This window comes from Semicossyphus pulcher, unplaced genomic scaffold, assembly GCF_022749685.1.
Source record: "Semicossyphus pulcher isolate SPU_LCO1_2020_fin unplaced genomic scaffold, fSemPul1.0.p SCAF_16, whole genome shotgun sequence".
NCBI classification, from domain to species: Eukaryota; Metazoa; Chordata; class Actinopteri; order Labriformes; family Labridae; genus Semicossyphus; species Semicossyphus pulcher.
In genome coordinates, this window is record NW_027211670.1 from 11,913,582 (window position 1) to 11,929,634 (window position 16,053).

At 43.8% G+C, this 16,053-nt stretch overlaps 1 protein-coding gene across 1 annotated transcript; it reads left to right on the plus strand.

Annotated features, from left to right (window-relative positions):
* The first annotated feature begins 47 nt into the window (after positions 1 to 47).
* Positions 48 to 8,332, plus strand: ccdc78 (coiled-coil domain containing 78). Its single transcript, XM_069664764.1, has 14 exons — positions 48 to 119; positions 366 to 497; positions 580 to 666; positions 780 to 1,136; positions 1,216 to 1,266; positions 1,368 to 1,456; positions 1,728 to 1,806; positions 1,922 to 2,047; positions 3,262 to 3,458; positions 3,590 to 3,781; positions 4,481 to 4,562; positions 4,679 to 4,779; positions 4,853 to 4,917; positions 8,082 to 8,332. The coding sequence occupies exons 1-14, from the start codon at positions 48 to 50 to the stop codon at positions 8,330 to 8,332; spliced, it is 1,881 nt and encodes a 626-aa protein (XP_069520865.1).
* Positions 8,333 to 16,053: the final 7,721 nt, after the last annotated feature.

A 16,053-nucleotide genomic window follows, 5' to 3' on the forward strand; every position in this document is an offset into this window, starting at 1 on the left:
GATACAGTCGGTGTGTTGATTGAAGCAGCCGTTGACAGTGAGGAAAGATGGATACACAAAACCAGCAGCCAACTTCAAACGAACTTCAGGAGCAACTTCATGCTCTGACAAAAGAAAATGTAAGTATAATATTTGTAAGTCAGGTTAATATTGAAGATGCTTAAAGTACTTTTCATGTCTATTTTTGGTAAGTAGTTGATTTATGAAGTAATGGGCGCTTGTAGGAAAAGGGGAAATGTTAGGCAACAAGCAAGCAGAATTGTCCCTTGTATACTTAAATAAAGCCAACAGTGCAGATAATTTAAGGGTGAAATGTGCCTTTGTCACCTCATTGTAAAATAGTGTTTCTGTTCACCTCATTATAGTTACAGCTGCGGGACAAACATGAACGTATTTTCATTAAAGTGGGCTACCTGGAGAGCAGACTGGGCCACCTGGCCAGCTCCAACACAGACCTGTCCTGCAGGCTGGTCCAGAGCGAAGAGGGCAAACTGAAGGTCGAGTACATGAGCTTTGATAAGCCATATGTTGCGCATCGAATAGAAAGAATAGTTGTGTTTTTTCCAATCTCTCTTACAGATATCTAAGGAGCTTGTGGAGGAGAAACTTCAGACAAACAAGATGAGAGAGACATTTGAAGAGGAGACATTTGAGCTGAAAAACAAGGTAAAGGTTTGCTTGTGATAGCACGTAAAATACCTTTATTTGATCATCACTATTAAGGTTAATGCATATTAGAAAATACAGATCATATGTTTCTATTTCTTTCCCCTTGTCAGATACTGAACCAGGCTGGTGTAATAACAGAGCTCGAGATGGAGCGAGATAAGTTATTTAGGGAAATCCAGTCTGCCGAGGCTCGTCTAAAAGCGGGAGAGAAGAGCGGCCTAGACCTGACAGAGGAGCACGCCGCACTGAGGAAGAACTACCTCGCTCTGGCTGAGGCGCATGATAAAGAGCTGGCCCAGAGTGGAGAGCTGAGCGCCGAGCTGCTGGCTCTGGCCCGCGCTCAGGACGCCCTCCACAGGCAGCTGGCGGAGCAGCAGCAGAGTGTGGAGGCCACCACTCAGGGCCTGCATGGAGAGCTGGACAGGGTGCGGGCCTTGATCAGCCGCATGTCACATAACAGAGTGAAGGTGATGCAATTTGCAAGCATCATTCTTGACATTATTTATTTAAAATGTTCCAGTTTTATAACAGCACTGTTTTTAACAGCTTGAGGATCTGGCAGCTTTGGACAAGGAGCAAAAAACTATGGAAAAAACTGTAAGCATGTTTAAATCTCCTTCTTACATGTAGTTGCCAACACACATTTTTTACTGGTACCAGTAAAAGATCAAACTACAGTTTCATCTGATCCCAAACAGCTACTTGGAAACCAAGACGAGATCAAAGACATGCTGGAGAAGATGAAGAACAGCTACGAGGAGCAGCAGAAGAAACTGGAGGAGAAAGTGTACGCACCGAATGTTTGTCTTTGTGTAAGCTTAATTAAGATGAAACATGATTATCTGTCCATTTCCAGTCATCAAAACAGCCCAACCCATCTCAGGATGTACATGATGTCCCACATGCATCTGCCTCTGTGCTCCCCTCTTTGATTTCTGTATTACATTAGAGCTTTATTTGCTGTGTGTGTGATGTGGTCTCTTTGTTGCCCCCTGTGATGTGGCTCACTGTGGATTTTGGTCACCTCTCATGTGGTCGGGCCTGTGTTTGGTCATCAGGTTAGCAATGGGTAAAGAGCAGCAGGAGAACAAGAGAGCGATCCGCAACAGCCAGCAGAAACTTTCCGAGCAGAGTTCGGTGAGCATGAAAAATCCCCCTGTAGAAGACGACGTCTCCATAAGCCATAATCATTTCAGCAGCAGATTATTTGGTGGAAATGTGTTCACATCATGTTGTTTTTTATCTGTCCCAGGCCCTGATGTGCTCTCACAGCCAGGTGAAGGAGATGGAGGACGAGAACTCAAAGCTGCAGCTTCAAGTCAAAGAGCTGAATGAGGAATACCGTGCACGGCTTGTGTGCTATTTAAAGGACTTGGCTGTGAGTTGCAGCACTCGTACAAACATGTCTACAAATGGAGATGCTCCAATAGTAACTTTTCCTTCCCAATACAGTTTTAGATAACTGGATTTGAGCACCTGTCTTGCGATTAAACATATACATGCATTATCGCTATTATTGTTGTCTGGCCTGGCTCAGTATATTATCCATCCATTTTCTATATACCACTTATCCTGTTCAGGGTCGCTGGGAGGCTGGAGCCAATCCCAGTTGTCATTGGACGAGAGGCAGGGTACACCCTGGACTGCTCGCCAGTCAATCACAGGGATGACACACAGAGACAGACAACCTTTCACACTCATATTCTCACCTCCGGGCAATTTAAAGTCTCCAAAGAACCTAACGAGCATTTCTTTGGACTGTGGGAGGAAGCCGGAGTACCCAAAAGGGAACTGGTGCATGCACAGGGAGAGCATGCAAACTCCACACAGAAAGGCCCACTTCATCCGACCCGGGGTTCAAACTAGGAACATTCTAGCTTTGAGGCAACAGAGCGAATCACTGCACCACCGTGCAGCTGGTCTGACTCAGTTCATTAAATTTAGCTAAATGTAAACTGAACTAAATAGTGACAGCTCGCTCTCAGTCCCTCATGTTGTCCTTAGTTTGTTGAAGAGTTATTGTGTTTCTTAAGTGGTTTTTATTATCTTAACTTTAAAAACTCCCCAAAAAATCTAAAAACATGTCATGGGAAAATACTAAATGCTCAAACAAAGAAATAGCTGGCGTGCTCAACTCAAAAAACTCTACAAAGGCAATCGGTGCCGAGTCAAAGATAACACTCTAAGCATGAAGACGTCAGCACTCGCACTAAAATCTATAACTTTTAATGAAGAAAGGTCTGAAATGGGTTTGTGTCCTTCAGCTGCTGTTTATTTTTCTCATTAAAAGACATATACGTTATCGCGAGTGCTGACGTCGTCATGCTTGCGAAATACTAATTGCTGACATTTTGCTGTTCTTGTTTGATATCTTTCTGCTGCTCTGAAACAGTTGTTGCTAGGGGCAACCATAATACCAAATGTTGCCTGTTGTGTAAAATGTGTTGGTGTTGGAAATAATACCTGATACCACATATGAGGCTGTATCTGAGGCATTTTTCAACACTGGTATAGGTAACATAACTACTCTGCTACAAGTAAGGGTCAGAGACAGTCACTACCACACCGTATATCTGCATGTCTTTCATACAGGAGTACATTGATGGACTTGGAGAAGGTAAAAGCCCCTCAGAGGCTTCTAAGATGAGGGCATTTGTGGACAGCATGCTGCAGGATGTTTGCTCATCTCACAGGGTCAGAGAGGAACAGCTCGCCTCCGCTGCCCGCTCCTATAAGAAAAGACTTCAGAAGATGACCACGGCCCATCATGCTCTGCTCATTGCGTACAGGTGAGCCTCGCTGTTTGTTTGGACGTAGATGTGTGTTTTTATATCCAGCATTTGTGATGATGCCATCAATAGCAAATCGTGTGTTATTCCAGAAGGAGTCACTGGTGACATACGTACATTGTGGTTTCTAGAGTCCAGAGGGAGCAGATCTTGGCCAAACCAGAGAGCGGTCTTGACCCTGGACCCCCAGAAGCCCACTTCAGCCCCGAGCCCACGGAGCTCAGAGATGAAACAGAGAAGGATCTCCAGCCTCTCCGTCAGGACAAGGCGAGGCAGGAGGCTCCGCTGCAGGCGGCCCCGGAGCAGGTAGCACAAAAGAAAAAGCTTTGAAGTGGATTGATCTGCTTTTGTTTTGTCTGCTGTGTGTTTATATTCTGTCTGTGGTTGGAGACTGTTCTTTTTGTCCGTGCTTCCTTCTTCAAGCCACAAATATTCAAAGTTTAGGACTTCCTGTAAAAGCAGAAGTTGTTTTTGGCATTAAAGATACAGCTTGTTAGGTTAGCTATTTCTCTGTGTTTCCAGTGTGTATACTAGGCTCACAGTCTGCTAGCGCTAGCATTATATGTTTATTTAATATTCCTTCATCAGACCTTTTTATATATATTACACAAACATGAGAGAGACAGTGGCTTTCTCATCTAACTCTTGGTAATAAAGCGAAGCTATAGATTTAATTAGAAATGTGCTAATAAATATTGTTCCCATCTTTAAAAGAAGTTCCTATAGGATATATGAAAGATCATGAATTTATTTAGCTAATTTGAGGGGTAAATGTTACTTCTCAGATTCTGTTAATATAATACTTAAAATCTTTATTATTACGGCCTTATTGTTCAACGCACGTTCATGTCCTTGTTGTGATTTAAGACCTTCAACTTGTTGAATTCCAGGTGGCTGTCCTCAAAATGCCTGTTCAAAATGTGACCTGTCAGGAGTGAGTGTCATTTTTGTATTTCACCAGAAGACAAATGTGTCAGCTGTGAAGTGTTGTGAAAAAATCATGACAAATGTGACTTTATCAGGCCGTCAAAAATGGAGGAGATGCGCGAGGAGTCCTGGTCAGACGTGAGGAAACAACTGAAACAGATCACGGACTCCACGCTGGTAAACAAAACTCTCTCGCCCCTCACAATTCAGGTCGTCAGAGTTCATCACTGAAACACAGAAATACACAAGTTTCTGTGATGAAGCCGAGGTGAAGGTTTCTTGTCTTCAAACAGGTGGGCTTGGAGAAAGAGCGTGCCCTCCTCATCACCAGAGCGACAGCTGCAGAGGCGCAGGTATCGGAGCTGCGGGACTACATCGACAACCACCTGGGCAGGTCAGGAAGTGGCATGATGTGTAAGCGTTCATTTTGTGTAGAGCGTTGTATTGAGCTTTAATACTACCTGCAGGTACAAAGAGGAGATCTCACGTCTCTGCAGTACGCACGGGAAACAGGAGGCGGGGCGCTCCCAAAGTGCTAATTCATCACTCCATTAAGAAAACTGGTGAAAAATCTGAACCCATCATTTTAAAGCGACACAGTTTAATCCTCATGCATATTAAATCTAAACATGAAGGACGATACTTAATTTACCTTGTTTTGACCAGAGAGCATCTATATGGTGTGCATTAGCTCCATCACTAGGTGGTGCTGCGCATGCTGCTGGTTTTCTCTCCGGAGGCCCCCCCAAAGAAATCCGGCCTTGAGAAAAAAATGCCTGGAATGTTTGTAAAGCTTATGTCAATTTCACGAGCCCGGGAGAAGAAAGCGCGGTGACAATGAGGGGTCACCCTGGTGAGAATAATGTCATTACATGTTACCCAGACACGTACACGCCTGTGAATACTTCCCCTCAGTGCTGCGCTGAGAACAAGCCAGGCTTTTTTCCAGAATGAGGGTTCATATTTATAACCTCGGGGTCGGTGTGAATGGGCATCTATTCCCTTTAAATCCCTTTAACAGTGAAAGGAGCTGCATTTTTTCTGCCGTGTTTTGGTAGCTGGGTTTCATAGTGTCATTAGGGCAATAGGTGACATATCTTTAAAATTGGAAAATCCTTTTTAAGATTACTTTAACAGTTAAAAGATAATTTCATTAAGTTGAACTAGAAAACGAGAAAACACTCTTGGGAATGATGGGAAAAGTATAGGAGATGGAAAGAGTCATCCCCTTTTCAGGGGGCATGCCAGCCGAGAGAGGAGGGGAGCAGGGGTGTGAAAGTTTGAGAGGAATGGGAAGTGGGATTTTGTCAGTAATGTATTACACTCCCAGGGCCCTGGGAAAAGGGGTGGGGGGTGTTCAGTTTGGGTCTGTGCCAACATAGTCACTGTGCCAGAGCGCTGGGTGCTGGAGACCACTCCTCTCACCGGCAGATCTGTGGGAAAATCCAAACCAGGTTTGTTCTTTGCTGCTTCAGCCAATAAAGACAGAGAGATGAGATGCCTGCAGAGGCCTCTGCAAACACGCACAGATGAAATGTAGTCAAGGGAAACAACAAGGAGGAGATGTAGCAGATAAATAGTTTTAATTGTAACATTAGAAATGCGAAGAGTCCAAGTTGGAGTCGGTGCACCACAGCTGGACCTCAGAGCCAACGCCAAGTGTTTTTTACAACTTGGGACATTTTGAAAAAGTTCACTTCTTGGCTTGTGAACAACTTTTTATGAACCACAGTATGTGGTCACTATTATGCAGAACTGTTCATAATGATGATCAGACAAAGATATAGTTAAAAGATTTTTTTTTTTAAAGTCCCACAAAAAGGAGCGGTCGTAGTTTCATCTGCAGTTATCCTAATACGAGACATCTGTTCAGAGATGTACGAGACAACAGAGAGATTCATTGTTCAGATGTGAAAGCAGCATCAGCATCATTATATTATAATTGCAGTAAACTGTTCCTGTCTCCGTCTGAAATTATCCCCCTGATCCAATCCCATCTGCACTAACAAGCACGCAGCCAAATAAGAAGTACATGTAGGCTTAAAAGTCAGATTTTTACCTCGCAAAGTCCTGGTTTACAAACTGTCAGACACTGTTGTGTGACACCAATGAGCATTACATTATCAGTAGAGAAAAGAGCAGGTCCATGTGAGTGTGGAACATGATTATGATCATAACTGATTTAGTTACTGTCAATATTTCATCGTCTAAAATGCTGTATACATTTCAGCTTTGTGTCACTTTGCTTTGTGCGCACATTATCATAAAATGTTAGTATAAAGTTGTACACATGGTATGTCACTGTTTTTGTGTCTTATGTCTCGTCTTGCATTTGCATATAGTTCATCAGTGTAATTCCAACCTTTTGGAAATTAGCATTGAGTCCAACTTTCTCATCAAAACTGAAAAATTTAAGCTTCAACACTTCTGCAGTGCATTCTGCAATTTTATACAGGTGTAGTAAAGAGTTAACGTCCAGCAGTTCACCTGTACCTCTGTACATGATTCAATTAAATTTAGTATCATCTTTAACTGGCAAACAATATCTGAGTCCCAATCCAGGGGCTGCATCCTTCAAAGGCCATATTCGAGGTTGTCCCATTTCGAAGGCTCCTTCACATGTGGCCGACTAATGCGTCCTCCTATTCCCAGGCCATGAAGGATCCATGGGGTGCATCCTTCGCGGCCCAACGTATCCTCAGATTCATTGCATAGCAATTCAAACGAGGCGGCGGACACTCAAGCAGCTGAGGAATACACTTGTACAGGTCAGTATTCGTTTCAACTCAATGTAATAGCTAGAGATACAAATGTTAAAAAACAAAAAGGGGCTTTGAAACAAATTTTCCTTAAAATAATAGGTTACGTGACCGCTAGCTACCTGTTGCTAGGCGACGTTTGGCGCCTCATTTCAGTTCGGCCTTAGCGTCTACTCAGGCTGTGAATGAGTCAGCCTCCGTAGACCGCGTCCTTCGAAAGATGCAGCCCCTGAATTGAGACACAGCTAACAAGACTTCTCCTTTCACATGTATGCCTTCATGTGAGACGTTCATCTCAAAATCATGTAAATCATCAGTAAAAAAACTTTTTTTTCCTCCTGTCCTTTTAGTCTTCCTCTTTAAATGTATGATGCCATGTTTGTTATCTTGGATAAAATCACAATGTTACTTTTTAGAGTTCAAACTAATGTTTTTACGTTGTTTTTAAGAACTCTAACTTTAATGCGGTGATATGCTCGACCGTCGAGACAGTCCTGTTAAAGTAACAAACAAACAGGATTGCTGAACTGTGAAGGGAATGCTGCGTCTTTATACTTCTGTTGTTGACAGAAGGCTCAGTCTTTATCATTTAAATAGAGTACAGAGAAATGTAGCATTCACGTTTAAGTAAATTAATTCAGTTACACTCCTGACCTAATCAACATCACAAATACGAGTAAACATTTGATGCTTATTCACTTTCTCTCCTCTCCTCCGTGTTGTCGGTGATGCTCTGTGTCCAGATTTGTTTTGTGGTCCTCGCAGTGGGAAAGAGGTTGCATGAATGTGCGGTTCTGAGGATGGGAAGCAGGGTGGAGCGCTGCAGAGGAAGTACCTCACATGGCCTGCGATAGGCCGCTCGTAAAGAGGCCCTTTGTTTTAGGAGGTTAATGCCTAATTGATACAGGCTTAATGAGAGCGGCCTGTGTGTGTGCAGAGTGTGTGAGCCGGGCGGGGGGGGCGGGGGGGGCGGGGGGGGGGCTGGACGGCCCTGCAGTAATTGGAACGGACAAGCCTTGTGTGGAGGAGTGCACGGGGAAGGGATTTATGGGAACGCAAGGAAAGGAGAGGGAGAGTGGGAACGAGGAAGAAAAGGTGACAATGAGGAGGAGGAATGCGGAGGCAGTGGGAGAGGAATCCGGTGTGATGGTGAGAGTGGTGCAAAATGATGAGAAACAAATGTGGTGACAATGGAAAAGTGAGCACGAAGTTCAACCAGGATGTTCCCATGGCTGTTAAGTTCATGCTCCACCAGGTTTTATGGCTTGTTCCTTGAATCCTCGTATTATATCAATGAATGACAGTTAATTTTTATGTTTTATGTCTATTTTCTGAGACACCTGTCTTTTCTCTTCTGATGAGCTGTCTTTTCGACCCCCTCCTTCGCTCCGACAGTCTCAGACTATTCATGCAAGAGTCCCCCAGACAAGCTTTCAGTATGAAGGCTGGAGAGGCATTAAGAGGGAGGAGGGGAGGGGGGGGGGGCGCAGAAGAGCCGTACACTTCAGAAAACCTTGAAGAATTAGGACTGAAAGCTATGGAGATTCTGGGTGGCTGAGAAGGAGGTGAAAAAAAGAATGCATAGAAGAAAAAATAAAGGGGGTCAGTGTGCATAATTAAAAAAAGACGAGAGGTCGAAACAATGAAACGTGGATTGTGTGCAATGCAAAAAAGAAAAATCAGAAGTTGTAAAATGAGGAAGTGTTGGAAAGACAGAATATAGGGTGAGAAAAGGGAGAAAGAAAAGGTACAGTACGGGTGAGAGAGGCAGGGGAGGGAGGCAGCTTGATGAACAGGAGCGAGTGAGAATGAGGCTGAGTGTCAGCGAGGGAAGGAGAGAGGGACGGGCTCTCTGTTTTCCCACACTCGGCCGGTTCCCACAGCGGACCTGGCTAATCCCTGTCTTAATTGGGGGAGAATTCCAGCGCACATGTTCGCCTGGAATGAGCGTAGAGCGGAGGGAGAGTTTCTGACACATCAGACGGGCCACAGCGGCTGGCCTGATGCACAATGTGTGAGTGCACTTTGTCGGAATATAAACACGCCAGTGTGTGTCAGCACATCTGACGCATAAACGGCTTCGCAACTTTCTTTTTCCTTTCACTCGAGCCAACATGAAAAGTGCTCTTAGCAGCCACTTAGCCATGCTAAGTCACATTGCACTGTGGGAGAAGTATGTAACTTAAAGGTTTCCTTTCACGAATGTTAAAATGACAAAACAACCTGAAACACTCGCTATGTTAAAAGGATTGTTCCCCTAAAAAGATGTTATTCCCCCTTCCTTTAGTACTATGAAGCTGTGAACGGTTTCAGCTGTTGTGTCAAGATTTCTGTTGATCGCCAAAACAATTTTGTGTAATAGAATTTTTTTTACTTATGTCCTTTAATTACATCTTAACTACGTTTCACAAAAATATAATCGCTATAAAAATGCTGACAGTGGAGTGCATGTATTACATGACTAGAAGCTCTAGCAGCTAGCTTGTGAACTAGCTTGTATGCAGATTACAGCATCAACAGAGCCAAACATTTCCACCAAGAGGTGGTGGAGACCAAAGATGGAGCTAAAAGGCACATAAATATTGAGCTTACACATCAGGTCGACATAAATACAGCGTTAAGGTTAGCTTATGTTGAGCCAGACCCTCTCAATGGGTAAATAGGTTGCTAGTTGCTAACATGTTCACTCTGTTAACTTTACATAGACTATGTCAGTGTTTACAGCTTGTTTCCACTGACCACAGTTATTTCAGGGTTGAACTGGGCATGCATGAAACACACTAACTCAAATCACTGTACCGTGTATCTGAAAGAATAGATGGAGTACGTCATGCGTCAGCAGCAAACCTGGCAGCAATTTAGCTTGAAGAAAGTAAAAGGGAGCTAAAGTTATAGCTGCTATTCCACCAAGTTCAATGGCACCTTGCATTATCTACTGTCTAAGTTGTTTCATTTTGTTTTACAGAGTTAAGAACGCGATGTTCAAGACAAGCCTGACTTCGCATTACACAGAAAAGAATGATCACAGTCTCTTTCACACGGGAGGCATACAGCTCATTTATTAAACCCTGGTATCTGATCTGTTCTCAGTTTTGGACGATGCCCGAAGCCCTGGTATTTGTATCAATATCAGGACTTGGCTTAATGAAATGATACACAACACAGCCTCATACTGACATATTTCCAGTGGACTTACTTTGAGTTTCAATGAGCTAACACCAAAATTAGGCTTACGAGGTTATGTTGAAGGTCTCCCAGCACCTGCTAATACAGCAGAATGCAATGCAGTTAAAACACTTTTTCTCTGCCATGTGGAAAATCATTAGAGTATGTAGAAGTTGAAAAGGCTTGAGAGACACCAGGTCGAACTACAAACTCTAAACATGCTATACATTTCAATTTCAAGTGATGTGTTTTTGTACTGATAAATAAACACCTCTCATTTCACAACAAGAGTGCACCGCGTATCTGTTGACAAATCTTGCCCTGAAGCTGTTTTGCAGGAGAAAATGCAAGGAGATACTAGTAACATAACAAAACCACTGTGAGTGACAGTTTCGTTCCTGCCTACCTCTTTCCTCCATAAACAATTCAAACAATGGGCACGGTGCATTATGTCTCTGAGGAGGGAACCCAAGACGACTTCTCTGAGGTGAAGGATAGCAGGCAAAACATGGTTGCAAAAGGTGGAGGTTGGGCAGCGCTGCAGGATTAGATGGGAGAAACACAGAGGTGGGTTGCAGGTAGTAAGAGAACTGAACTGATCTGTGAGAGAAGTTTCTCCCCTTTGTGCAGACAATCATGCAGGTTTTGTTAGAAAAATATAACCCTTGGTGTTTAATTGGAGGGGTTGGAGAGTCCTTGAAAAGACAGGTGTGGACTCTCAGTGCGGGGTTAAGTATCCAGGAGGATGATGTCAGTCGTATCAGGAAGCAAAGTAGAGAATTCAAGTGTCATTGTATTACAAAGAGTTCCAGCACAGGAGGAATATATGAAAATGAAAGTTATGCTACAGCAGTGAGGCGCAAGGCGATGTCAGTCTGTGGTTTGAGGATGAGGATGAATCCCAATGACTTTGGTCATCCACTGACTTCCTCCTCAAGGGCCACTATGGATTGATATTTTTGGCTTTTTATGAAAAACCTTGCAAACTATTATATGGATTACCATCAATGGAAGTCGGTGTCAGGTCCAATAATCATCTCCAAATAACATCTTTGTGATGGAATGTCCATAAACTAAGCTTCAGTCATTCATGTCCCACTCAGGATTAATGTAGATATCTGTCTTGATCCCTGCACGTTTCTTATAGTTCCATTATTTGTCCAAAATGTATATTTATGCAATACTTTGATTAATACACAAAGTACCTGCCTACAAAACTAACTGCATTACAATTAGCCTCATCTGTTCCTTGTGTTTTGTGCTAATTAGCAAATGTGAGCATGCTAACATGCTGAAATTCTGTTGATAACGCCGTAAACATTATTCTTGCAGTCTAACAATGTTACAATTTAATGAAGCAATCGCTTTTGTCCAAAGCTTGTCCAAATGTTGATCATAGTTATTGTCAATGTGAGAATGTTGCTATCTATCTTCCTATACCTACCTAGCTATCGAGCTAGCTATCAAGCAAGCTATCTAACTATTGAACTAGGTACCGAGCTAGCTATCGAACTAGCTATTCGTCAAGCTAGATGTCTTTACTGCTAGCTATTTAGCCAGCCAGATGTCTTTATAGCTAGCTAGCTGTCTTAACAGCAAGCTATCGAGCGAGCGAGCCATTGAAATAGCTATCTATCAAGCTAAATATCTACAGCTAGCTATCTTTCCAGTTAACAATCTATCAAGCTAACTATTCTTTTATCCCTTAAACTAGCTAACTATCTAAATATCAAACTAGACACTGGCTTAGCAATCGAACTAGCTATACGTCAAGCTACATATCTTTACAGCTAGATATATTTCCAGTTATCTATTGAGCTTACTATCTTTTTAACTATTGAGCTAGCTATCTAGCTGTCTAGCTCTCTAGTTATCTACTCATCTTGCTCTGCTCTGGGAGCCTGTTTCCCCTCACCCTAAATGTCTCTAAGTAGCCTTATTAAAGTATGATGTCAGTGTTTGAGGTTTTTGTGGTTGAGCCCCCTGCAGACGATGTCAGCCACAGGATTCTGTGAGGAGATGGCAGCTGTGTTCAGCTCAAACTGTGGGGCAGCGAGTGGGCCTTAGTTGGAGGGGGTCGCAATTCATTCCCTCTGTCTTTCCTTACAATACTTGTTTTGGCGGGAAAGCACCAAAGACGCTGGTTTGACCCAACTTGTGTTTCTTTGCGAGACCCCCTCCCTGAGAAAAGTGTCGCCCGCCTCCGCTCTCATACACCATGTCCACCCGCTCTTGATTGATTTTCAGTGCGCATTTTGGAAGGGATTACAGCCATCTGCAGGCTCTTGAGGAACAAAGGGGGCTCCTCGCTCTCCTCCCTTCGGTACTTCAGAGGGATAACATGGCCAGATAAACATGCTCTGCTCCACTCTGCACTTGTTCTCTGTTCTGCCTTGACCTCTCAACCCCCCCAAACTGCCCACTCGACTTTAAAGCTGACCATGCCTTTCTCTCCTACCCTTACCCTGCTCTGTCAAAAAGAGGCTACCCAACCGTGTTTGAACATTTCTCTCTGCAGGAAGATCAATATGAGTGAGTGCCGTATAAATTGTTGCACTGAAAGAGTTAAAAAAAGAGTCTGTCCACTTGTTTTCTTACCACTTGCATTTCCCCGGCCTGATGGTAAGACTTAACAAGTTAGCGTGTTCTCAGACGTGAACATTCATAGTTTCCATTTGGGAATCATCGCTCCCAGCTGTGTGAGGGTGTTATGGGAAATTGTCAGCTGGGAATCTGGGATGCCAAAGTGTGGTTGTGGACTTTAGGCTCATTGTCAGCTGGTGCCGAGCTGATGGAGAGGCCGCAGGATGCACGGCCGCTGAGTCAGAGGAAAAGATGGACTGACCACTGATATTTGGTTGCAGTGAGATGGATTACCAGAATGGCAAAATTATTTGTTCATGTGGAGTATGAAGCCTGATAAACTCCACAGCTGTTTGTTGGTCATTTCACAGTTATGTTGTAGTTTATGTGGATGTTTCATGCTGTCGTCTTCCTTCTGCATCCAAAAAACAAACTTGACATGTTGGTGTGAATGCAAAAATATGTCTGTGTCACGTCTAAGGGTTTAAAGGACAGGTCAAAAAAATTGCCTAAGTACACACAGAATACCAATCTCTTCCTCCCATGCCATTGATGAACGAGAGTGAAACAAAAAGAGAAGCAGCAGAAAGTACATCTCGCCCCAAGGACATAGCTTTTAATTTTGCATCAAGTGTGTTTTGGAGCTTCACAACCGCTGTTTTGGATCCACAACAGCGCAGCAGCCAGCAGCTGTGGACCAAGCTGTGGGAAAGATTAGACGATTTACCCATGAAAAGGCCGTTCCAGCTGAGAGGGATCCAGGTGAAGGATAAGTGTGGGAAGCTCAGTTATGCATGTTGCAGAACAGATGACTTTAACACTGTCTGGATTATTATTTTTTTTTTTTACATTTTTTTGCAATTTTCTTGACAGATATTTGGACATTTTGGAAGAAGGACAGATGTTTTTGTGAGGTGTAAAATAATTGAGGCAAAGGACAGATAGTTCTCGCTTCAACTCCTTATGATATGGGCATTCTTCCCTAAGAAAATTGCAGTCCTTTAGGTACTGAGAAACTTCTGAGAAATTATCAATTGACCATTGTAAACAACTTAATGCACGAAACATGCTCGAAAGATCAATCAAAAGAAAAGTAAAACACCTTGTGATAAGTGAAATTACAATGTACACATGTAGATAAGTGCAGTCTATCAGTCAGTCATAATATAAGGACCACCTGCCTAATATTATGTAGGTCAAAACAGCTATGACCCGTCAAGGCATGGACTCCACTAGACTTCTGAAGGTGTGCTGTAGAATCTAGCACCAAGACCCTTTAAGTCCTGTAAGTTGCGAGGTGGGGCCTCCATGGATCGGACTTGTTTGTCCAGCACATCCCACAGATGCTCGATTGGATTGAGATCTGGGGAATTTGGAGGCCGAGTCAACACCTTGAACTCATTGTCGTGTTCCTCAAACCATTCCTGAACCATGTTTGCTGTGTGGCAGGGCGCATCATCCTGCTGAAAGAGCCCACTGCCATTAGGGAATACCATTTCCATGAAGGGGTGTACTTAGTCTGCAACAATGTTAAGGTAGGTGGCACGTGTCGAAGTAACATCCACATAAATGGCAGGACCCAAGGATTCCCAGCAGAACATTACCCAAAACATCACACTGCCTCTGCCTGCTTGCCTTCTTCCCATAGTGCATCCTGGTGCCACATCTTCCCCAGGTAAAACGCACCCGGCCATCCACATGATGTAAAAGAAAAGGTGAGTCAACAGACCAAGCCACCTTCTTCCATTCACGTGGTCCAGTTCTGATGCTCTCGTGCCCATTGTCCGCGCTTTCGGCGGTTGACAGGGGTCAGCATGGACACCCTGACCGGTCTGCGGCATCGCAGCCCCATACACATACCCTTTCTATCAGAATCAGCATTAACTTTTTCAGCAGTTTGAGCTACAGTAGCTCTTCTGTTGGATCGGACCACACGGGCCGGCCTCTGCTCAACATCAATGCAACAATGAGCCTTGGCCACCCATGACCCTGTCGCCGGTTCACCCGTTTTCCCTCCTTGGACTCCTTTTGGTAGGCACTGACCACTGCAGACCGGGAACACCCCACAAGAGCTGAAGTTTTGGAGATCTGGCCCTTGTCAAAGTCGCTTGCATCCTTACGCTTGCCCACTTGCCCTGGTTCCACATCAACTTAGAGGACAAAATGTTTGCTTGTTGCCGAACATATCCCACCCACTGACAGGGGCCATTGTAACAAGATAAACAATGTTATTCACTTCACCTGTCAATGGTCATAATGTTAAGGCTGATTGGTATATGTCTGAATAATTCCAGTGTTAAGAGTTGGCAGGTCTGTTTGTGGACCTTTTCTGTATATCGAATAAAAGCATGCAGAAGTTCTTCTGGAAACACAGGACATGTGTGCTGGGTGGGGTCTTGTTGTGTTGGACTACCAGGGAGTGTCCAGGAGCACTTTGCCCCCTTTCTGCACTCTCATCTCTGGAGCTTTGTGTCCGTCCGTTTTCCTCCAACTCCCCCAGGGGCTGCCGGAAGTCCACACCTAGCTACTTTCTTGGATCCCCTTTCCTGAGTGCTTCCGCTTTGCTGCATCAATACCTCACCTCAGCTGCACAACAGGACAGAATAAAGAGAGGAGGGGGGTGGATAGGGGAGGGGGTTGTATTGTGTGTGTGCAGCCTTTTCAAGAACAAATGAAAATCAGTCAGCATGAAAGAGTTGTGTTCAATCGAAATCACATTAAAGTAAACAGTAGGACCGCTGATGGCGAATTGTTTCCAGGGTCTTGCGCAAAACATCTAACGACATCATTTTTTAAATATTCTTTACTGTTCCCAGAGTTTTACTTGGTTTGTAAACTGTGTAGAGGTGGTGGTGCAATAACTCAAGTACAAAGAGATACTTAAGAATTATATAGAGTCATGTTAATCCAAAAACCTCTCATGTAATAATGAAGCACAAAAAAGGACTTTCAGTGGAGTATTATCAGCGTCTAAACACGTCTTTGAACACTATTTATTCAGCAAGTGCAACCCTAACTGTGCCACTGTGTCATTGTGGCCGCGCTGACGTTAATGCTGCAGTTTTGGGGGTTCAAGCTGAGGTCACAAACAAGTGACAACAAAGCAGGAAGTTGAGCTTTGTCACAAAACGTCACATGATGTATTAGCTGAGGGAGTATAA

Excerpts from the sequence above, each read along its gene's own strand:
- ccdc78 (XM_069664764.1), top strand. The coding sequence starts at position 48 with ATGGATACACAAAACCAGCAGCCAACTTCAAACGAACTTCAGGAGCAA. Across the intron at positions 667-779 it reads CATTTGAGCTGAAAAACAAG|ATACTGAACCAGGCTGGTGT; the intron begins GTAAAGGTTTGC and ends TCCCCTTGTCAG. Across the intron at positions 1,807-1,921 it reads AACTTTCCGAGCAGAGTTCG|GCCCTGATGTGCTCTCACAG; the intron begins GTGAGCATGAAA and ends TATCTGTCCCAG.